Source organism: Numida meleagris, chromosome 2 (assembly GCF_002078875.1).
Source record: "Numida meleagris isolate 19003 breed g44 Domestic line chromosome 2, NumMel1.0, whole genome shotgun sequence".
Taxonomy (NCBI): Eukaryota; Metazoa; Chordata; class Aves; order Galliformes; family Numididae; genus Numida; species Numida meleagris.
The window spans coordinates 114,610,477-114,624,159 of record NC_034410.1 but is presented as its reverse complement, the minus strand read 5'-3'; the positions used below and the strand labels follow the sequence as shown (position 1 = coordinate 114,624,159).

Genomic DNA, 13,683 nt, shown 5'->3' with positions numbered 1-13,683 from the left:
CTGGAGGTGTTCAAGAAACATTTAGATATAGCGTTGGGAGACATAGTTTAGTGGGGTTGTTGGCGGTAGGTGGATGGTTGGACTAGGTGATCTTGTAGGTCTTTTCCAACCTAGCTCATTCTATGATTCTATGGTTATCTGATACTCAGTAAATACCAGAATTCAATTATGGCAGGATTTTTTAAAATCCCTTGTCAATGTCATTTAAAGGAAATTAAAATGCAGGCATCAGAAAAACACAAAGGCATTTTACTTGCTTATCAGAAATGCCAGAATAAGGATATCATTCACAGTGCAACTACAAACTGTTTATGTACCTAAAAGTTCAACTTGTGATAAATTATATTCTAGAAGTATGCAGTGACCACAGAATAAGTATAGAAAACCAAATTGGCAAGTTGCTGGAATTAACTCTAAAAAAACCAATCATTTTCTACTTGTGTGTGATATAAAGCAGCCACAGTAATGCAAGAGACTAGATTTTTGACAAAAGTATCACTGGACCACATGTAAGGAAGGAACGGAAAACTGCTTCAAAATCTGATTTTGTAAAAATGCTGTTTTCAAATAACAAGGTACTGAGGAACTTGCTGACATTTGGTGCTACTCACAGGCATCCACTTGTGCCAGTATTCAAAGTGAGTTTTCTACAGTATGTAGTCCATAAGAGAAAGGCAGGACTAAGTCCCATCATTACACAAATAGCCCAAGTCATGGCTAAACAACTGCACAGTATAGGATAGGATTAATAGATTCCACTGTACTCAGTGAAAGAAAGAAGGAGACTTGCTGATATCACTTCATTTTTTCATGTCACTCAGCCCAAGGTCTCATGACCAAGGTGGGCTTTCGCTGCAAACCAGTGCTTTCTCACACTAAATATCCACTGCAGACTTTAAACTAACATTTAACTAACTGTAGGTGAAGCATCTGTACCTCCTTACTGCATAAGTCTTGGTGAAACGGGCCACATTGACACAAAAAAAGTGTGTTATTAAGATGTCATTGCAAGATATTTAACAGTCCAAATAGCATTTAATTACTGTATTTACTGCAACAAAGTTTGTAGTATCTACAAATATTTCTTCTGTTTCTCTACAATGAAGAAAAAGTGAAGTTTTATCTATTTTCCTCAGCATCAGAAATAGATCCTCTTCTCCTTTGCCTAAAATATTGGCATAGATGTGTGAGGACTGCTGTGTGTTTTATCATCCCTTGCTACCATACATACCAGCTAGATGTTTTTCCATGGTCTGAAGTTCTTTTGCTGCTAAGGAGTCCTTTAAGAGTTTCTGTCTTGGGGAACCTCCAGGTCTGACACCCATGGCATCCATGGTCCAAACTGGCTGAGACTTACACAGATAAAAATAAAATGGAATATTTTTTAACGCACTTTCATGTTAATATGTGAAACAATAAAAAACAAGTGGGGAGGGAGGAGTGACATGATGTCTTCATTTAGAATAGTTAATCTAGTAGAGTTCTGTGTAGTATTAGTATATAACATTCATCTGCAAAAAATTAAAAAATATCGTTGCTTACCTTAAATAACATAAACAGCATGCATTAATAAAAATCAACTGTTCTAAACTAATTCTAATATATATCGACACACAAGCTCTTGTTCCGTACTGTGAAAACTTAAAAGGACAAATTCTTCAAAGATTTACATCCTAAGCAGTTCAAGTTACTTAATGGGGGTTGCACTTTAATTTACCACAAGATTTGGCACAGTATCTCTGCAAAGCAGCACTTCTGGGAACATCACAGAATTTCCTCATCAAAACTGCCAGTGCCGTTTTATCACTGCAAAGAAGTATTTATTCCATTCAGGAGCAGCAACTAAAGCATCATGTCAACGCAGCAGCTTGGAAGGGATGCTGAGAAACAGACCACTTACCCAATCGTTTCACTATTGAACGCTGTGGTACTCAGTTACCTGCATTTTCTGGAAGCCATTCAATACAATTTCAAAAAATGGTTTTAAAAATATAATACTAAGAGGTAAACGCAGTAAGTCTTTATATGCTTATTTGAAATATGCCAGAAGTATATGATAGAATGCTTAAGACTTGGTCATAAAAAAACAACAAATACATTAATCAAAGCATTTTTAACAGCTTGTCTGAAATGAATGTTACTTTATTACCTGAAGTATAGGGGGTTTTGCTGCATTCCCTGATTTCCTAAACCTAAAGAAACAAAGCCTATGCAGTGCTCCCATTGTTTTTTTACCTCTTACTGATTTTTGAATATTTCAGTAAATATCAAACAACTTTAGGGAGAGGCCAGGTTTTCAAAGACACTGAGTTGATGTAACTGCAGGGAGAAGAATGACTGAGGAGAGGATATAAACACAGTCTTGTATTTAACTGATCATTGTGAAGCATGTACCTTTAAAATTTGTTAATGTAGATTCCTATGTATAAAGCAACAGCTATATTGTAAAGTTCCACATTCTTACATAAAAAAATCCTATTCATATTTACCAGAATATGAAACAGTTCATAGCTGCAGGCAATCCCACTGTTAGTAAACACAACATTTTTAGATCACAGCTGGCATTTCTTAATTTGCCAATCGCTTTTTACTGTAGTTCTGCTCTGGTTAGAGTCACACATTTTTCATTCCAGGCAAATGCATAGGAACAGACAAACAAAATGTAAATCAGTCAGAAATGGAAGTTATCCTGCAAATACATTTATTTCAGATATGTCACTAGATTTGATTCACCTGTTTTCTCAAGTGATTTTGAGAATTTTCCACTTCATTCCTAGCTGAGAATTCTACATCCAAATGATAATGTGTCTTGTTGAGGTCACTAAAGAATATTCATCCGTATTAAACAACTCACATTTCTAAATGCTTGTTTCTAATAGATATTAGTTACTCTACATCTGTCTCTAGATGGAAGAATAATTTGTTCTATAAGTAGTTTCTCTGAAATAAAAGAAACTAAGTAAGAGGTGGGAATGGGTAATAGAGCCTGTAACAGAACTCTATTATTCTGATTTTAAATTTGTTTTTACAAATACTCTTATCTTCAGATTTTTATGGGGAAAACAGCCATTTTTATATAAATTTAATGGATTACTTTTCATTAAGAGAAGAAGAAAAGAACAGCCCTTCCATAATGACGAGAGTGAAAAATTCCCCAAGTCTAACAGGATGAATTCTTTTTGAATATACAGTTCCACGCACAAACATAATTCTGATGAAGTACAGAATAAAAGCTCATCAGCTGTCTGTGGTAATAACTGAAGACCAAACTTTTCATCTAGTATTCTCAGCTCTATTCAAGTTTATTGTTAACAAATTATTATGAGTTTTCACTAACTCTCTAGCCTCCAAAAACACACACTTGCAAATGTTAGCTTTCTGAGATTTTTTTCAGTCTCCATCTCCTTTTTTTCTGGAGACAAAATCTCTTCTACAAACCACTAATGTTTCTTCTTGCATTCTGCCTTTTCCTCTGCAATACTTCCTTTATATGCACCAATATGCATACAATTAAGGTGAATGAGTGAAGGCATCTCAGACTACTGCCTGTAACAGAAACTAAAATAAATAGAGAAAAATGATTCTTCAATGGTAAGCACCATGACAGTGCTTGAGATGCTTGAAAAAAAATATATGAATAACATTTAAATGCCTATGGCATTTTGTGAGACAACAGCATTGTAAAAGACCAGAATAATAGTCTGATAATAGCCATGGAAGATGAGATACTTAATAGTAGCCATTTAATTACAAATTATGCGCTTATAATACTGCCTTACAATTAAACCCTTGATAGACAGAAATAATGGTCTGAAACTATTAGAAAAAAAAAGTAATCAGTTTATTATGGCATTAAAACTGCTTTATTACCAGTATTTTTTTTGTTTCTTCATTGAAACTAAATGTTCGAAGACCTTTAGCAACAGCATTGTCCTGAGTACAGGAGAAACGTGGACCTGTTGGAGCATGCCCAGAAGAGGGCCGCAAAAATGATCCAACAGATGGAACATCTTCCCTGCAAGGACAGGATAAAAGAACTGCAGCTGTTCAGCATGGAGAACAGAAGGCTCTGGAGAGCTGATAGTGGCCTTTCAGTATCTAAAGGGGGCCTGTAAGATAGAAGGGGACAGACTCTTTAGCAGGGTCTGTTGTGATAGGACAAGGGGAAATGGTTTCAAACTAAATGAAGGGAGATTTAGATTGGCTATTCGGAAGAAGTTATTTACAATAAAGGTGGTGAGGCACTGGAACAGGTTGCCCACAGAGGAGGTGGATGTCCTGTCCTTGGAGACGCTGAAGGTCAGGCTGGGCGGGGCTCTGAGCAATCTGATCGAGCTGTAGGTGTCCCTGTTCATAGCAGGGGAGTTGGACTAGATGGTCCCTTCCTACTCAAATAATTCTATGATTTCAGTCTTTTTGAAAGCAGGCTGAGGTGACGTTTTTTTTTTTTTTTCCTCTCTAAATAATACTGAACATTAAAAATCTCTCTTAACATGTTAAGTCTATGAATTCATCTAAGTGAATAACATAAATACAGAAAGGGTTCCTCAGTGCCTTCAACAACATATGCAACAACCTTGATCTTAAATGATAAACACAAGCTGAAAGTAGGGTATTAACATGGAAGCTTTGGAAGCACATCAGTTCAAATGCTTTAGCAAGGAAAAATGAATTTACACATCTCCAGCAGAATTCACTGATATCCCTTCTCTCCACTGGACAAATGGCAGCAGTTCAGAAATGTCACTCAGGAGAAAGATTCAGGCTTGCAAGTCATTAATTGAAACCCTTCTATTCCACTTCATCAAAAAGTAACATTTACCTCCTGGCCAGGTACAGCAGAGATAAAACACTAATGTCAGTTATCTCAGACTTTATTGATAATGACAGTAGACTGAAAGTAGTTGAAAAATTTAGTATGTATGTATAAAGTGTATATACAGAAGTAGTCCTTTTCAATTCCTTCAGCATATTCCAAACAGCAATTTCCCTCAATTATTCATTAAGCTTTTTAAATATTAACACAAAAATTATAAATAGCCTATTCATATTAACAATATTTTATATGTAAATATGAAGATCTTCCTGAAAGATACCCTTGCCTTTCTAGCTTGTAGGAACAGCTCTGGGTGCTGTTCATATCACCTTCAAACTTTGAAGGTAAGGCAATATCTCTGTGCTAGAAATATGTTCAAACAAAGCCCTCAGGATACGTTTGTCATCTTTAAAGGTCAACTCTGCATCCATTTCCTAATTGGTTTTCTTTACATAGCATCACTATTTCTTCACTAACAATATATTCATCAGCACATTCTTTACTTAGATCGCTTACCCAAATTACTTCTAAAATAAAAATTACAAAAGATAAAGCCAAAGGGAATGTCTGTCATCACTGGTTCCCGGAACTTCCAGAAAATATTATAACTTACTGAGAAAGCCATGCTTTCTCAAACATAATTAAGGAAGACATAAGAATAAGGAAGTTTTCCATGATCAATATAAGTACTTCCATTTGCAGCACAATGTAATTTTGACAGCATACATCAGTATAGCTTTTATCCCTAGGAAAAACAGTGCAGATGTGAATGTCTGCATCGACCTGGGCTGCCATTTCTGTGTAATCCCCCATGGATGTACAAGGAGTTCTGCAGAGGTGCAGCATTTCAAAATATCTGAGGCAAAGAAGACGATCTCCAAATTACCTTCAGCATCATCTGGAAATGAAATGATTGTTCGAAAGTAAATTAGTCCTTCCTGCTGACCATTAGAAGTATGGAACGATGGAATGCTACACTTCTGTATCATTTTGTCCAACTTCAGAGTTAAATATCTAGGTACCCACAGGCACAACTGTATACATTCTCTTTTCAGACAGAGGGTGTGTTCCTAACTCATAGGTGCTTCTTCATTTTTAAAGACTATCGTTTAATGATGATCACATAATCACATCAAAACATAGAGGTAATCACATATAGGTATTGAAAAGGAGATGAAAATTCAGTCCTTAGTTCCTCACAAGCTGTAAATACAGATAATGTATTTTAACTGAACTTTTTATTCTGCACAGTTTTGCTAATCAAGTGCAACTGTCATTGGTAATTTCAGGAGAAAATAGCGTAAGAAAGACAACCATACTTACTTTCCTATCTATAATCTACTATTTCTTTGCTAAATGGCTTAAGTGTCTTAACCAGAAACATCTGATGGAGAATCCTCCTGATCCAAAAAGTATCATTTATTCACCAATTTGTTTGCAGGTATCCCTTCCATCTGACCAAGAAGTGGCAAGGACAACTGTTATTCAAGCAGCTGAACTTGCTGTGTGGTATTTTGTTTGAAAGTTCTTCACAACGTTCTTTATTTTGTAAGAGATCACCAAATTTTTAATATTTCAGGTTCCACAGTATTTCCAGGCACAGAAGGTGAGCTAGCCAACATGTTTTTTTAGATAATGTAAAAGTAATAAAGTTCCTCAGAAGTCTGACGCAATGTGAGAAGCCACCTCAAATCCCCATCTTCCACAGTAGGGCCTATTCTACATGAAATGCCAAGTAATTGAAATTACAAACTTTTTGCTTCCCATGGCAGGCTGCCAGAACATTTTATACTAAGCCTTACACTAGAAAAATGGAAGTCTGGGTTAACTTACACACAAGTTTTTACTTACAGGAAAGATAGAAGAAGGAATTATGTGGGCACCGGGGCCCACAATAATTTTTTATAAACTTCAATTGTTTTATTCACTGTTATTTGGACCAGTATTTTTGAATTTGCTACCCCAAAGACACCAAAGTTTTAGACACTCCAATTTATTTTTTGAATGTATTTTTTTAACTTCAGAAAAATCATTTTAAAATCATCTTTTGAAGTATTAAATATTTTAAATTGTGAGTATTTTCAGTTCAGAACACGCTTGCCAATGAAGGTCTTGGAAGTGTGAACCAAAAGGTGCACACAATGCCTGCCAATAGGGCTGGTGGAACTGAACCTACAAGGGGCTGGGGCTTTCTGCCAACTGTACTCCAGCCATGGGCCGGGGGCCCTGCAGGGATGCTGGGCAGCCATACCATGTGTCACTGGGATTGGGCATGTACCTGAGAGGCTGGGTTTTGCACTAAGCAAAATGATGTCATTAAAAAGAATATGAGTGGGTAAGAAGTGAGAAGGAAATGTTGAGTACTTCAGGTGCTCTCCAAAGCAAAATAGAACTTGAAAGCAAGAAATCATTGTTTTGCAGTTGTACTGATAAAATGCTACATGTAATTTATGAAATTTGTTTCACACAGATGATGTCTAGAGCAAAGAAGTTCAAGGTATGGAATTTAAATTACTTGCTTAAGTACTTTCAGGAAATATTACCTGTTTCCCTATAGACTTGGTATTACATTTTTCTTTTACATTGTGTTGTTAATTTAGCTAATAGCAATTAAAATTACACACTCGCAGTTCGTTTTGGACTAGCTGCACAGGAATTGCACTTATCTAATATCATTTGGTATCATTATTAGTTTTACATGAGTTAAAATGTAAAGGCTAAAAATACGTAACTTTATGTACCTGAATTTCCACATACTTAAAAAAGTGAAGTTGGATTTAAAAAAAATGGTTTGAGAATATAGTAATTCTGTATGTGTAATACATACATATGACCTTTTTAGTTCATGCTACCTTGCTGTCACACTACTGTTGCTCAAGATGTGGCAATGGAACCTTAAAATACATATTTTAATGGCTAACATTCTAATTGCTATCTGTGACCTCAATCCAGCAAATAATATTTAGTTAAATACTGACATTTAGGTGATTTCAAGTTGTTGGTTATAGTCAAATTTCTATGAGCATTAAGTTACTTCCTACCATTGTTCTCTGAGAAAATGAACAAAAGCCTAAGAAAGTTTACATCGGTTATAAAGGAAGCTACATATCACTGGAATACAGCTGTATTCAACATGTATCGATATCAAGAATTAAAAGCTTAATTTTTCCTTGTGCAGGAACCCTCAAGTCATTTCACAAAATGAATTCCCACTAAGCAATTCCCATATTTATTACAGAAGATCCTACTGCATATTCCTTCTAGGAAAGCAATAGAGAAGTTCCAAAGGAGAAGGAAAAACAGGAAAGGATATGTTTTAAGCAGAACACCTCTATAAAACAATTCATTAGTCTGTTTTTCTCAAAGTAATAAAGAGTGAAAACCCAAGCCAACTTCATGCAAAAATGCCTTTTGGAGTTGAATGACTTCTTTTTCCCAGTTTCTGTTTCGCTTGTATTGGTTTGCCTTGCATGGATAATTTGCAAAGAAAAATAAACCTTTTCATGTGTATATGCAAAGCAAGATGAGTGAATGCAAAGATTCACATGAATAAAAACAATAAGCATGAGACCCAGGTGGTAAAAGAAGCAACTCAAGAGTGAAAGCAAGAGCTACTCAGTGTCAGCTGCACAGTGTACCTGCCCTACTTTTTCCTTCAGTTACTGCAAATTTAGGTTCTTCCCTGGATACATTATTTTTCCATTACTGTCAGAATTCCATCTGACCTAACTTTTCCCTAGCAGTGTTTTCTTTTCCCTTCAGTGTTTTCTTGAAGATATCTAACCAAATATTTATAAAACTTGTTTACAGAAACAGAAGGTAAAATAGGACTCTGAGAAAATCCCACGGTAAAAATCTCAAAAAACACTTTGCTTCTTGCCTTGCACTTTTTCTTAAATTAAATATTTGTCAGAAAAGGAGCGCCGCAGTAAACCAGGATTTCTAAGGACATTCTGAATGCTTGCTTCCACTTTGTGTCCTTGCAAAACACTTGGGAAGAGTGCTGATTCCTGTAAATACTTCAAACTGCTTTCTGCCAGTCTTACTCGTTTATCCATTCTGTACACCTTGTTTGGGACTGTGCAGCATTGACGAATAAGTTCTTGATTTTTCAAACATCAACGTTCTTTGAGAAAAATAAAGCTTAGCAAAAGATTCTGCTAAAAAGACATTCAAATGGAAAAGGTCTGATTCCAAAAACTTCCAGACTCTCTAGAAATATAGAATGTTACAAGAAAATCACGATGTAATCATAGTATGCATTACATTGAGCCTGTTATAGACATAGATATTCCTTATCTCTCCTAAGTACTGACATTCAGACTGCTTCAGTCTCCATATCAAAGATCTCACATGAGGACTTGTACACTGAGTGTGAAATAAAGACCCACACAGCTCTATTCTGAAGATTTTCTAAACATTCTCTTGCATAATCCTTGCTGCTTCATCCCACAGTCTTTCTCAGAACATTTATTCTCTGAAGGCCAAGGCACGTTTAAAAAAGATAAGTCAAATATACATGAGTAGAGAGAAATTTATGATAATGACTAGTTTAACTAGTGACAGAGTCGTACTACCCTAGTGGGACACAGTACCAATCTTAAATATGGAACACCTTGAGCTAGATCATGAATTCTTACAGGTAATATGCACATTTGAGTAAATGTCACAAATCAATTTGTCTGGTTTATGAAAAGTGTCTGATTAACATCGAATTTATTTTTCCTCGTAATATTTCTTCCTCATCTTCTATCTCCTATATATCTCATAGCTCATATAACATCTGAAAATTATGTATACTCATGAAGACGTTTTTTGGTATCAATTATGAAGTCCCTTTACAGGAATCATTCTTAATCTTCTAATGAATTTGTGGGAATTCATTGCATGAATGCACTTATCTTCCCAGTTTTCCTACAGAGAACCTTAGCTGTCTCTGTATTTCATATGTAAAGACTGTCACAACAGAATAAGTCTCACTGGAAGTTATTAGGAGACCATGGAGCAGATCTCTATTCCTTCAGAGGTCTAAAATGCAACAACAGTTTAATCATTTTATTCTTGTTTGATTAGATACAGATATAGGCAAACATATAATGCTTGATAGCTGAATGCTATTTAGGTAACAGCCATTTCAAAGACAGAAAAGAACACAAACAGCTAATCACACTATTTACACAATAGCTTAAAGATCCAAAACACAAACTCTAAAAGCAGATGAACTAACAGTTACTGGCTTCCGGCTCCTTAGTAACTGAGAGAAAAGAATTTTCCGAGAACTCAGGAAAGGGAACCTAGTTGCCCCTGCCTTCGGGAAGAGGCTGTGTAGCCAAAGCAACTGCTGCAACTATTGCAGGGCTATGGTCCTGACTTTGCAGCACTGCAACTAACAGCAGTAACCAGTGTGGATTTCAGGGATTCTTCCCAGGCAGCTTAACTGCCTCTGGCACTCTACTGCTCTAGGCAACTTCTGCCTGTAACTACGATTCTATGATTCTAACGGTCAGAACATTAAATTCATATAACTTTATGTGCATTCATAAGCATGCAAACACAGAATGCATATCTGAAAATACTCAGCTGAAGGGTGCACACTGCTGCAGCAAGATTTTCCTAATAAATACAAGGATCTTTTATTTTCCTTGTTATCTTTAATTTTCTGTGCAATTCAATTTATTTGTTGCTCTTTGCCTATGCTACAGGTCTCTGCAACTGAAAAATCAAAGCTAGTAGCCACAACAGGTACTCCAACTCAGTAGGAAAATCATGTGCAAGATCATAAGAAACTGCTGCAAAATTTGTCATAACTGTTCACTGCTGAAGAAAAGCAGAAAGGAGGTGAGAAACTCAAAGCAATGGCTGCTGAAGATTTGTTCCTCATTTTCTTTGCCCAATATCCACAAATGCTTTGTAACCTTCTGGCAGTCCAACTTCTCAAAGACCTTTAGGAATTGATCTGGAGCTCCCTATCTGTCAGCGGCTTTGATACCTCAGATTGGAAACAGATTAAGTATTTTATAATTTTTTAATTTTTTAAGCTTTATTAGTAGCTAGCTGCCTGAAAGTCTGCAGCATCCATCTGCGTGGTCATCATTTTCCCTTTTTCTTCACTACTGCCCTTTTTTCCATAGCCAACATTTTCCAGCCCTTCTTTTCACTTACCTTGGCAACATTAAAATGCGCTAAAAACAGAATTGCTATGGGTGAACTAGAATTAATGCTTCCATTTACAGTTGCCTAGAAGTATATAAAAAAAATTGTATTTTCAAAAAACCACCCATTTTTTAAATTGGATTCCAATTTCTGAAGCAATATAACTAGCTCCAACGTTCTGATTGTATCATTTTTCAAAAATTATTTTATTGCCAACTATATTTCCTGCAAATCTGAAAAGATTTCCTTACATTTCAAATTTCTAAAAGAGAACTGAAGGACATATTACCAAACATAGTATTGCACTATTTAAACAAAACCATCCAGTTTAAAAAGGCATATCTGATTTACTAGCTTCCAAGCAAACGTTACCAAAAATCTAAGTGATCACTGAGGTGTTAAAATGACAAATTTTGCAGTAAAATCTAAAATTTAAATTATTTTTGTTCTGTTCAATTTTTAAAATACGCTCTGTAAAATCAAACTGGTAAAATGATATTTAACCATTAAAATACATTCAAGACCATATATATTTATTGTCTAAAGTGACTGAGATTTCAACATAAGCTATATATGTAAATACAAGAAGACAGAATTTCACATGAAATGATAACAATAAATTTCAAAATATCACCCTTTCTAGAATGAAAAAATTAAAACTGCCATAGAATTGAATACGCTAAAGAGATAGGCAAAATCGGCAAATTGTGCTTTCCTTGTTTAAGATGAGAGAGCAGACAAGCACATCGTTAATCTTTATGCAAAATCTAATTTTTCTCAAGATATTTTTTAAAAAAATTACAGGATTATCCATACGGGAAGCTACTTACAGATGCTGCCACTTGAGAGGCACTCTCAAATTCATCATTATCTTCCATAAGTGTTTCAACCCCGGGTACCTGAGCTGTTCCAATGAGGTAGAAAATAAATAAATTGCATTAAATAACTGTTAGACACTTTGAAAATACAATACTTATAAATTAACTGCTGGGAAGGTAAATACAGATACCACAAAAGCAATGTTTTCTAGTTACACTTGAATGGATATTAATTTATGACTAATTTTTAGTTATAAGCTCAATACAATGAGGAACAGTGTCTCTAACATGAATAGAGTGACAAGCAAGCTTCATTTATCTGCCTGCAGTTTCATAGGTTATCTTTACTGTTAAAACTGAATATTATTCGTCTGCACAACGGAGTAGTAGATTTTCAGGTTCTAGTCACTTTAGGTAATGTTTAAAGGCCATGCAGGCAATAATTTTTGCCCATACTGTCACATTTGTTAAACAAGAAGATTTGGTGAGAAATCCAGAATGCCTCTGACACATATGTAATGTCTTAAAAGACAATTTATGTGCCTATGCCAGAGAAAGCAATTTCCAGTGACATGCTGTGCAGTTTCACTGCCTGTTAGCCTTATAGGCACTTAGATGCTGTTCGTAAGCTATCTAAAAGACAAGATGCCCTGATCTTCCCTAAGTTCTGTTGTAATTCAGACACTTAGCAGGAGATCCTCATATTTCCAGAGTGCCCAGATGTGTGAAACATCTCAGACTATACTTATTATGAAAACAACTGCACTGAAGCACAGCAACTATGGTTACCACATTCATTGCAAATGCAAATGAAAGTGAAGGAAGAAGAGGTGATAATGCAGTGTGGAGAAATGGTCAGAGAACTGATTAAAAACTGGGAGATGATGCCACATTTTTGCCATTGCCATGCCCTGGTTCACATCCCACATATTTTTATCCTTATTAACTTTTTATCCTAGTCATGCAGTTCCAACTGGAATAGCACTATATATTTCTGATAGAGCCCTATTTCTATTGAACTTCCCAAATTTCAAACTTTTCCATCCAAATGCCTGTTTTGAACTTTCTACTTTACTGGCTCTTTAATGCAAAGCAGACTGTGGAAGCTACATATCCTAATATTTTCAAGCATATCAGGTTGAAACTGGAGCTGGCTTACTACAAATAATAGAAACTCATGGCTCCTGTTTGATAAGGAATTAAGTACTGATGTGAAAATTACTTAACAAAATTTATTTAGCAAACTAAATATTATGTATCACAGCACAGTCTGTAGATCTAATAACAGTACACAATAGGAAATACTGCATGCATACTGTGGCATAGCACCACATAAACCATCATTTTCAGTCCAAATATATTGTTCCACGAAAAGCCTCAAAAAAAACAAGTCTTTGCTCACACCTCAGAAATATGTGGCACTGCATATTGCTCACACCACAAACAGCTTTTTCTTTTTCAGATTAATTGGCAGTTTAAAAAGCTTAAAGATCTACACTTTTGATTCACCCAAGATTCAGAGCTCACTCCCTCATGATGTACTGCATTTCAAGCCTTCTACAAGAATGCACTGACTGCAAAGATCTTTGCAATAATTTCATTCTTTTTCCTGCCTTGTACAATGGCTCTCACTCAAAGTGCTGCCACTTGCCAGCAAAAGAGACTGAAACAAGCGAAACAAGAGCCCACTGTACTTAGAGGCACCCAGGATTAAACGAACACATGCTTTTAGCGATGCTATTTCTTCATATCCAAGTTCAAAAAACCACACATTAGTATATGACCTGTACAGTCCCCTCACCATGAAAGTGGCACGGAGGCTGTCAGGCACGGATTTGTACTGGATCCATCCAGTTGCAGTATCTTTCTGTACAGAACAAGAGGAAGATTTATAGG

At 35.7% G+C, this 13,683-nt stretch overlaps 1 protein-coding gene across 2 annotated transcripts in view; it reads right to left on the bottom strand.

Moving 5' to 3' along the window:
- The window catches only part of C2H8orf34 (chromosome 2 C8orf34 homolog), a 165,863-nt gene that overhangs the window by 21,272 nt on the left and 130,908 nt on the right, over positions 1-13,683 (bottom strand). For both annotated transcript variants that reach the window (XM_021388264.1, XM_021388263.1), the window contains 2 exons: positions 11,800-11,873; positions 1,232-1,352 (listed from right to left, as the gene is read on the bottom strand). In XM_021388264.1, coding sequence (XP_021243939.1) covers positions 1,232-1,352; positions 11,800-11,873 — 195 coding nt within the window. The remainder of the gene's footprint in view (positions 1-1,231; positions 1,353-11,799; positions 11,874-13,683) is intronic.